The following is a 9446-nucleotide window of genomic DNA, read 5'->3' as shown; positions in this document are numbered from 1 at the left end:
GAACCATCTCTCCAGTTTGTCCTTCAACATTTTAAATATCAAAACCAGAAATAAATTCCTAGATTCCCAAATCAGCCAACAGTCATAGAGTTCTCCTTGTGACTTCTTCCTTTCAAATATAACATCCAGACAAGATGTTGGCAGTCCTCCATGGGGGACAGGAAGGGTCCACCCAGGAGAAATTCTGGGCTTTTACTGAGGAGTCTGGGGCATGGAGACAATGGAGACCACAGAGTGGACACTACCTTTCATCCTGTTCCAGAGAGCAACTTGAGGGAGGACTTATTTTGGCTTGTGGTTTAAAGGGAGATGGGCCATCATGGTGGGGAAGACTGGCAGCAGAGAGCTTCATGACTCCTGCAGAATAGGGCTGGACCTCCTACCTGCTCACACCTCCGTGGGACAGGAAGCAGAGACAGTAAGTAGGGCCTGCCTATCACCCTCCAGGCCTGCTCCAGTGAGCCACTTTCTCCAGTGAGGGTGAGCTTCTAAGGGTTCCACAACCTCTCCGAGCAACCCCACCAGCGTCTAACTGTCTTGGACACCTTTTGCTCCTCCTGGTGACCCTGCCTGTGGTCAGGTGCTGGACCCTTCTCCCATCCTTCCTCTGGCTGTCACACCTGGGAATCTGGACAGATGCACCTTTTCCCTTCTCTCCCTTCCCACCTTTTGAGTCTCTCCCTATAGCTTCCAGGTGGGAAGCCACCATCTACATGTAGAGTCCTGGGCCATACCTCCAGTGTCCCTCTGTCCACAACCTGGATCCATCATCCACCCCCTGGCCAGACACACACCATTGGCATGTTTTCTCCTGAACTCCCGGTGTGGCTGGTACACTTCCACCCACCCTCCTCTCTCAGCCCAGAACTTCACAGTCAGCCCCAGTCACCAAACTCTTGGGTTTCCCCAAAGGCGAGAGGCAGCTGCTTCCGTGCCTGTGGGTTTCCGCTTACATCTACTGCTCTAGCTATCCAGATGTTCTACCGGAGACACTTAGGACTTGTATAGTGTCTGCTACACTTCGTGATAGTGAATAGATCTCACAAAGGCATAGTAGGCTACATACAAATCTGTCTTCATTCCTCATGGCCCTCCCATGTCCTGTCATCCTAACCTGTCCTGGTCTCCATGTCTGCCCTAGGGACACCTCCATGTCACCTGACCAGACTCACTGGAAACCCTTACCTCAGACTTCCCCTGACCTGATACAAACATTTTTCCCCTCAGGTTATCTACTCCACCCTCACTCCAGACCTCCCCCTGATGAGACTCCTTTTAATGTGCATGCCTCTCATGGTGTATGTTTGTCAGAACGTGGTAACTTGTATATACAGATGGGCAGTTGTGTGTACAGATGTACAGACAGCCACACCAAGTGTCTTCCTCTATCACTCTCTACCTTTTTTAAAAGATTCTCACTAAACCTAGAGCTCATCAGCTGGCTAGACAAGCTGGCCAATGAGCTGCAGGGCCTTGGCTTTAGTGGGGATCTGAACTCAGTTCCTTGTGCTTGCAGGCAAGCACTTTGACTGAGCCACAGCTCCAGGCCCCCAGTTCCCAGAGGTGTTTGTTGGAGTGGGTATTTATTTTGTCTGGTCTTGGTCACACTACATCCTCCAGGGCTGGGCACGGTTCATAAATCTTGAGGAAAGCAATGGAGGGGAGGAGTCAGCTAAGCATCCACATCTCAGTCCACAGCCAGGACAGACAGACAGCGCCTGTGGATTCTGATTGTAGTGAAGAGCTTTGTGCCAGGCTGCTGTGTTCACATCTCAGTCCACAGGCCCAGGACAGACAGACAGCACCTGTGGATTCTGATTGTAGTGAACAGCCTTGGGCCAGGCTGCTGTGTTCACATCTCAGTCCACAGCCAGGACAGACAGACAGCGCCTGTGGATTCTAACTGTAGTGAACAGTGTTGTGCCAGGCTGCGGTATTCACATCTCAGTCCACAGGCCCAGGACAGACAGACAGCGCCTGTGGATTCTGATTGTAGTGAACAGCCTTGGGCCAGGCTGCTGTACTCACATTTCTGGACAAGCTTGGTCCGTCACAAATACAGCTAATTCCTACGACCAGAGCTGTCTTGTGTGGAGAAATTACCCCACAACATTTAATCTGTTGCTGTTTAAAACATGTTACTTCTAGGTTGCAGAGACCTCTAGAGCTCCAAGCATCGCCTGCCTTCTCATAGTCCCCTCAGCACGAAGACCCCAAGCTGGGTCCCTTTTCTATTTAGAAAGAGTCTCTAAGCCTTTCTCCATTCACCCTAGACTGACAAGGTTGAGGTCAGGGTTGGCCTGGCTGGGTGGTGACCCCAGGTTACAAATTAGCAGCAGAGAGTTGCTGTAGGGAGTCCTCAGCACGTGTTCTGTGAAATTGAGTTAGAGGGACTCAGCAAATTCTAGCACCCTGGGCATAGATAATCACAGGGGGTCGCGGGACTACGCGAGCCTAGGGAGCCGCTTCTGCCCTTCTTGCTCTGCAGGAGTCTGCAGCCAAGATCCTCACGCCCCAGCGAGATCCCACAACTCTAGAAGGAATAGACTGGAAAGGGCGATAGTGAGCTCCCTGGGAAGGTGCGAGCCCAGCCTGAGCATCTCAGCCAGCCAGAGCTTGGGGTGCCTGAGACACTCTCTGGCGCCACTTCGCGACCAAAAGCATCCGTAGATGATAGGCTGGTGGGAAGTCGTCCTGGAAAGAAATTACAAACCCTTCCCCAAAGGCTTTTCGCGGAAAGGCAGGAGCTGCACCCAGATCTTAAAACTGTGTAAGAATAGAATCCAGGACGATTGGATTCTCAAAAATTGAGAGTCCGACTCTCCTCTCTCACTTGTGGGAGCCCACTCAGGTCTGAAGTGGTCTCAGAGAACACGCCAGAACTACATTTGCTGACTCCCAGCCTGTGAGGGTCCCCCAGTTTCCTTGAAGGATTTGATCCCCAAAGCTCCCTGAACGTGGTCAGCTTCTCCATTCCAGATAAATTCCTGTTTCTCACCGGGAGTGGGGGTGGCACCCTCCCAGAAGAGGACTCTGCACAGGTGCCGCCTAACAGGTGGGAAGGAAGCTCTTTAGATAAAGAGTAGGACCCCGCCTGGGAGGGGCTATCCTCATTCACTGGGCCGTTTCCCTTCTCTGCGGGGGCCACATCAATCGGTGGTCTCTCCAGTGGCTGCCTCTGAGCACGTGTCCTGCCGGACTGCGTCAGCACTGGGTAAGCAGATGACTGGCTGCGTACCGGGCGGGGCTATTTAAGAGCAGTCGCCCTCCAGCCTGCCCTCAACTTCGCTGGGCTGCAGCCTTCTCTGCTGGAAACCGCCAAGCCAGCTGATTCCCCATCCAAAGGTAAGTAGCTGGCCGATTCAAGAATCATGAGTGTGAAGCCTGCAGCTTTGCACCTCTTGCCGCTTACTCTTTCCTTTTTCTGTGCCTTCCTTCCCTCGACAGCTGGAAAGAATTCCTGGAGTCAGAAATAACCTTAAAATGCGTCTGGGTGGGTACTGCTGCGGAGAGACCTGTTCATCTGTGAGCAAGGCTGGGGAGAGCCGTCCTTAGGGCTTCCCTGCTGTTCGGAGCACTTTGCAATCATTTAAAAGAAACTACCTAGAGGTTTTACTGATGCCCATTTTCTAAATCCTACATTAAAAAAAATAAAAAATCAGGGCTTTGGGGAATAAAATCACATCTTTGTGATACAGTACCCGTCTGCTCAGTTCTCAAATGTAGCGGGGCTTTGGCCACATCTGAGGACTGGGCACAGATATCTGGCTTTTGCTTTGTATAGTGGCTTCCCGTAAAACGCAGAGGAATGTCTATAAATACAGCTCTCTTTATGGGCTCACACTTAAACCGGCGTTTCCCATCGTCCTGCCATTTTTAACGTAATGAATAGATTTAATCTCCCGCATTTCTTTCCCAGAGTATCCTCCCCGTTCTGTCTGTCTGTCTCTGTCTCTGTCTTTGTCTCTGTCTCTGTCTCTCTCTCTCAGACACACACACACACACACAAACACACACACACACACACACACTCACGCACGCTTCATTCTGTGCTTTTCTGGTTAAAAAAGAGATGAACTACAAAGGCGTCCTGGAACTTCAGGAAAGCAGGAGGAGGCGCTGCTTCTGAACCGGACAGAAAATCCGAACTCTGCTGGATTCCCAGGTCCCGGGTGTAGATAACACAAAAGCCAGGCAGAAATGTCCCGAGGCGCGCCGTGGCCAGGGCGCAGCTAGGAACTTCGCTTGGCTACGGCTAAGCCAGTCTGGCGCGGCTGCAGCCCCTACATTCAGGCTCAGCCGACTTCTGTGTGCCGGACTTTGGGCTGGAGCTCGCGGAGGACAGCCTTTGGTTCACGCTCCTCGCCTTTGCTTCCCGTAGCCATGAAGAGCGGCGTGTGTCTGTGCGTGGTGGTGGCGGTCCTGGCCGCAGGCGCCCAGGCGCAGCCCATAGTCCCTGCAGAAGCTACGGACCCCGTGGAGCAGCAGGCGGAGGAGGCGCCCCGAAGGCTGCTGAGGGCTGTGCCCGGGACGGACGGCGAGCCCCGAGCGCGCCTGGGCGCACTGCTAGCGCGATACATCCAGCAGGTTCGCAAAGGTAAGCGTGTCCGCTCCCCTTCAGGCTTCTGCTGCGACTCCAATCTTGATCCTTTCGGCACAGGCAGGGAGGAGGAAACGGGACGCACAAGAAGCAAGATTTTCACTTTTCTTCTCTGAGGTTCGCTGCATTGCGCTGTGCAGTAGGCAGGCGGTGTTCACTGTGGAGGTAGGCGGGGGCTTACCTCGTTGGTAAGGGGAACCAGCTAACAGACCCTTTTCTGAGCTGATTTTGACACGGTCTTCAGATGAAATATAACACCGTTTAGGACAACATTAAAAAAATAATCGGGTGCTGGTAAGAATCCTCAGACCTCCCCATCCCCTCTGCTGTATGTTTAAGCATGGAACTGGGGACTACCAGACACTGACCATGGGAAGAAGTGGGTCGGCGCTGAGACAGCCTGAGATCTGAAAAAAAAAAAAAAAAAAGAAAGAAAAGAAAAGAAAGAAAGAAAAGAAAGAAAGAGAGAAAAAGAAAAAAAAAAGCAGTTTTTGGCCTTGTGCAGCTCTCCCCCAGTACAGATCAGGAGGAATGGGTCGAAGGACCAAGAGCGAGCGTTCCCTTGACTGCGAGTGGGGATTGACCACACAGGGAGAATTGTATCTTACCTTTCTGTAGCCCTTGGAACGCTGAGCTTCTCCGAATGGGAACGCCTTTTCCATGAATCCCATGGGCAATTCCGCGCCTTGCCCTTTTATGTTCCTTTCTGTGCCCGAACCTCTCATTTTTAGAGAAGAGATGAGCTCAGAGCGACTCAGATCCCCTCCCAGCTCTGGGATTCCGAGGGCAGCCTTCAGGAGTCGTGGCTGGCCTGAGGCAGCTTTCATCTCTGACTTTATCCGCAGCGGCATGGATGGTGACCTCTGGTTGGGTGTTAACCTGGACCAGTAGAGCTGGATTAAAACACAGGAGGTGGGCATCCTTTCTGTAGGGCTCATTAACCCAATTTGACCTGCCCACATTTGAACAGCCCATGGCGTGTCAACCCTGCCCGCATTTGGCTTGATGGTGAGGGGAAACGGAATGTCTAGTTGAGTCTCCTAGAGCGTCACATGAAGATAAGATGAGGAAATCGAAGGACTTCTTACTTTTCTTCCTGTTTGGGAACTCCCACTATAGCTGCCCCTTTCTAGGTTATTTTCCTGCTAATTCAACAGAGAGGAGGGAGGGGAGGGGAGGAGGGAGGGAGGAAAGAGGGGGGAGAGGGAGAGAGAGAGAGAGAGAGAGAGAGAGAGAGAGAGAGAGAGAGAGAGAGAGGGAGAGAGAGAGTTAAGTAGATAGATGGGTAAATAAATAATTGGATAATGAGAAAACCTGGAAACCTGGGGTACCCCTCTCCATTCCCTCTGATCGCTCATGTAGGAACTGCTCTCTGGTGCAGACCACCAGCACCCCTTCTGAAGTGTTCTAGACTTTACTGAGCAGCCAGTCTAGAGCCCCTTTGCCCACGTTTAGGAATATTCCATACAACAGAAAGCCTGGTTGCTGAATCATTGCCTAGAAGCCACACATGACAGTGGGTTTTCCGGCAGAGGTCTTAGGCAGAGGTCTTAGCGGGAAGCTTCTCCGGGAAGCTCCTCTGAGCTCTCTTCTTTGTTTGCTCAAGAAGGAGTCAGATCCCTTCCCTCACCCCATGACTTGGTTCTAAGTCTCTTCACTGTGTAGTCCTGGGGAAGGATGGCAGGAGAGGTGGGAGCACCACACCTCACGACAGATCTGTGTTGCTTATGAGAACCGAGGTATGTTCCAAGGTTGCATGGCCATGCACTGGCCAGGCTGTTGGCCTGACAGAAGTGTTGGCTGCACAGAGCCCTCAGAGCTGACACTAATTCTTAAGCAGGCAGGAGGATAGACTCTGTTTCAATGTGACTGTACAGGGACCAGGCTGTATATATCGCTGGTTGTCTTTTTATCTGAAAGGTGGTGAACAGTTATGCAACTAGGGCTTTGCACAGGCCGGGCTATCTACCCAAAAAACCTCACTGAGTGGATTCTCAGTTCCCAAACAGGGAAGGCATGGGCCAGAGGCAGGAAACACGCAGAACACAATGAACAGCAAGTTCATTGTGGTGGTTTCTGTTTTAAGGTTAGCTTGTTAAATTCATCCAGTAAGTCTGGATAACTGCCTCTGTGGCGTCCTTTGAAAAAAATGTTTTATTAATGTGTGTTAATTATGCCATAATGGTGCATTTCATTATGATGTTTAGTACAACACATATCATATTCAAATCATACCCCACAACCTTCATCTATTCTCTCCCTCAACCTTCCCCGCCCCCCATCCTCTCGCCAAAAAATCCCTCCTCTGCTTCTTACATTCTTTTCAATGACCCACGGGTCTTATTAGGGTTGCTACTGGAACATGCACAAAGGCTCATCAGAAAGTAATCCTTTAGGCTGTTTGCCTGTGGGCAGGAGATGGTCGGGAAGCCGCCTGCAAAATGCCCAAAAGGTAACATTGTAGCCCCAGCTCAGTGGGAGCCATTGAGAGGGTTACAGTCTCCATGAAGGTCCTAAGGGACCACTCTTTACCCTTAGTCAGCGCAGAAGGTGCTACACTGTCTACAAGCCCAGGAGGCCACTGACAGACACTGTGGGCTAGGACCATGCCATCTGCCTTCAGAGGGAGGACTCTTGTCACCACGCCCCTCCTTGCCCAGATCACTCAGTTGCCACAGGTTGGAACCCATTGCTGGTTACATCACTGTGGTTTGGTCAAAATGGCTGATTTAAGTTTTGTCTTTTGCGACTTCTCATTTAGTTTTTTTCTTTTTTAATATTATCAATATGTCAATATTTCAATCTGACAGGATGTATTCTTCTGGTTATTATTTTTAAAGGAATGTAGCTTTCAATTTAATAATTTGTAACAATATTCATATAGAAAGAGAAGTTGATTCTATTACTTTTTAAATTTTATTTAATTTTTTACTTATTCACTTTACATCCTGCTCATTGCCGCCCTCCTCCAGGCCACCTCCTCCCATAATCCTTCCCCCATTCCCCCTTGCCCTTCTCTTCTGAATGGGTGGGGTCCCCCTGAGTATCTGCACCCCCTGGCCCTGGCACATCAAGTCTTTTCCAGGCTAGGCACTCCCTCTCCCACTGAGGCCAGACAAGGCAGCCCAGCTAGAACACTATCCCACATACAGGCAACAGCTTTGGGATAGCCCCTGCTCCAGTTGTTCAGGATCCACATGAAGACCAAATTGTACATCTGCTACATATGAGCGGGTAGATCTAAGTCCAGCCCGTGTGTGCTCTTTGGTTGGTGGTTCAGACTCTGAGAGCCCCAGGGTCCAAGTTAGTTGACTCTGTTGGATCCTATTACTTTTTAAACATTTATTCATGAGGAGCTGTGCCATGGTAATCCTGTGGAGCTCAGAAGACAACCCACACGAGTCTGCTCTCTTCTTCTACTGTGTGAGTCCAAGGATTTATACTCATGCCATCAAGTTTGGCACTAAGCATCTTTACTCACTGAGCTATCTGACTGGTCCTCACTCTAAAGATCTTTCTCCTTCCTTCCTTCCTTCCTTCCTTCCTTCCTTCCTTCCTTCCTCCTTCCTTCTTTTCTCTCTCTTTCTTTTCTTCCTCTCTTTCCGTCTTTGTTTCTTCCGTGTGTGTGTGTGTGTGTGTGTGTGTGTGTGTGTGTGCCTTCACAGTGCACTGTGGAAGTCAGAGGTCAACCCTGGGTGTCTGTTGGTCTTTATCTTCCACCTGGTTGAGGCCGGGTTCTTTTTGTTATTTGTTGATGTACTCCAAGCTACCTGGCCCATTAGCTTCTAGGAGATTCTGTCTCCACCTTTCATCTCAGCACAAAGACCTGAGTTCGATCCCCAAGAAACCACGTGAAAAGGTTGGATGTGGTCTGTTCCTACAACCCAGGGATGGGGAGGCAGATAGGATCTTGGAGGCTTGCTGGCCAGCTGGAGTAGCCCAGCCAGTGAGCTCCAGGTGCATGGAGAGGCTAGGTCTCAGTAAGATGGAGAAGAGATTGAGTGCCACAGATGGTCATATGCATAGGTATATGCTTTTATGCGAGTACATGCACGAATGCACGCATGCCCTCACTTTCCCCACTGCTTTAGCCCTGACTTAAACTGGTCATGTACTCAGATCTAAGGCTCTCCTCTCTCTCCTCTCTTCTACCCACAGCTCCTTCTGGCCGCATGTCTGTTCTTAAGAACCTGCAGAGCCTGGACCCCAGCCATAGGATAAGTGACCGGGACTACATGGGCTGGATGGATTTCGGCCGCCGAAGTGTTGAGGATTACGAATACCCATCGTAGTGGGCCAGCGTCTCGGCGCTGCTTGGTGGAGGCGGAATGAGGAAACAACCATGCACATGAGCCCTTGCCTCTAATGTCTGACATTTTGAGTATCTATTTATTATGTCCCTAATGTCAAATCTGTCTGTTCAGAGTGTGCTCTACAGTCACACCTCAGCCTAGCTGTACTGTTGAAAGACAGCATTTCCCTCCGGTGACTCCCAGACCTAATGTTGCTATGCTATTAAAGAATTTCCTTCTGCCCCTCATTCATTGTGCCCAGTGGGAGTTCCCAGACGGGACAAGGAGGAGAGCCTGGTACATGATGTCCACAGGCAAAGCCTTGCAATAGATGGTTCCAGAAATGGTTTAGGGCCTGAGTGCAGGGCACGGAGCTGGCGTCCCCAGTAAATGCAAGGTGCCTTGTGGGATTACCCTTGGGTTGAGCTCCAGGGCCCACCCTCCGCTATACTGATGCTGATCTCTTCTTACAGCCCTCCCACCCCAAGTTCTCTAGGGTTCTCTCAGCTTTTAATAAGTTACAGGGCAATGGTCACCCCACAGCCTGTCTTCTA

The 9446-nt window shown here is 50.7% G+C and overlaps 1 protein-coding gene across 1 annotated transcript; it reads left to right on the top strand.

Moving 5' to 3' along the window:
• Nucleotides 1-3254: 3254 nt before the first annotated feature.
• Cck (cholecystokinin) lies at nucleotides 3255-9140 on the top strand. Its single transcript, XM_031343931.1, has 3 exons — nucleotides 3255-3345; nucleotides 4382-4597; nucleotides 8759-9140. The coding sequence occupies exons 2-3, from the start codon at nucleotides 4384-4386 to the stop codon at nucleotides 8890-8892; spliced, it is 348 nt and encodes a 115-aa protein (XP_031199791.1). The 5' UTR covers nucleotides 3255-3345; nucleotides 4382-4383; the 3' UTR covers nucleotides 8893-9140.
• Nucleotides 9141-9446: the final 306 nt, after the last annotated feature.

Source organism: Mastomys coucha, unplaced genomic scaffold, assembly GCF_008632895.1.
Source record: "Mastomys coucha isolate ucsf_1 unplaced genomic scaffold, UCSF_Mcou_1 pScaffold23, whole genome shotgun sequence".
Classification (NCBI taxonomy): domain Eukaryota; kingdom Metazoa; phylum Chordata; class Mammalia; order Rodentia; family Muridae; genus Mastomys; species Mastomys coucha.
This window is presented reverse-complemented; position numbering and strand designations above follow the sequence as displayed.

Coding starts and splice junctions, on each gene's coding strand:
- Cck (XM_031343931.1), top strand. CDS start 4,384: ATGAAGAGCGGCGTGTGTCTGTGCGTGGTGGTGGCGGTCCTGGCCGCA. Junction 4,598..8,758: donor CATCCAGCAGGTTCGCAAAG/GTAAGCGTGTCC, acceptor TTCTACCCACAG/CTCCTTCTGGCCGCATGTCT.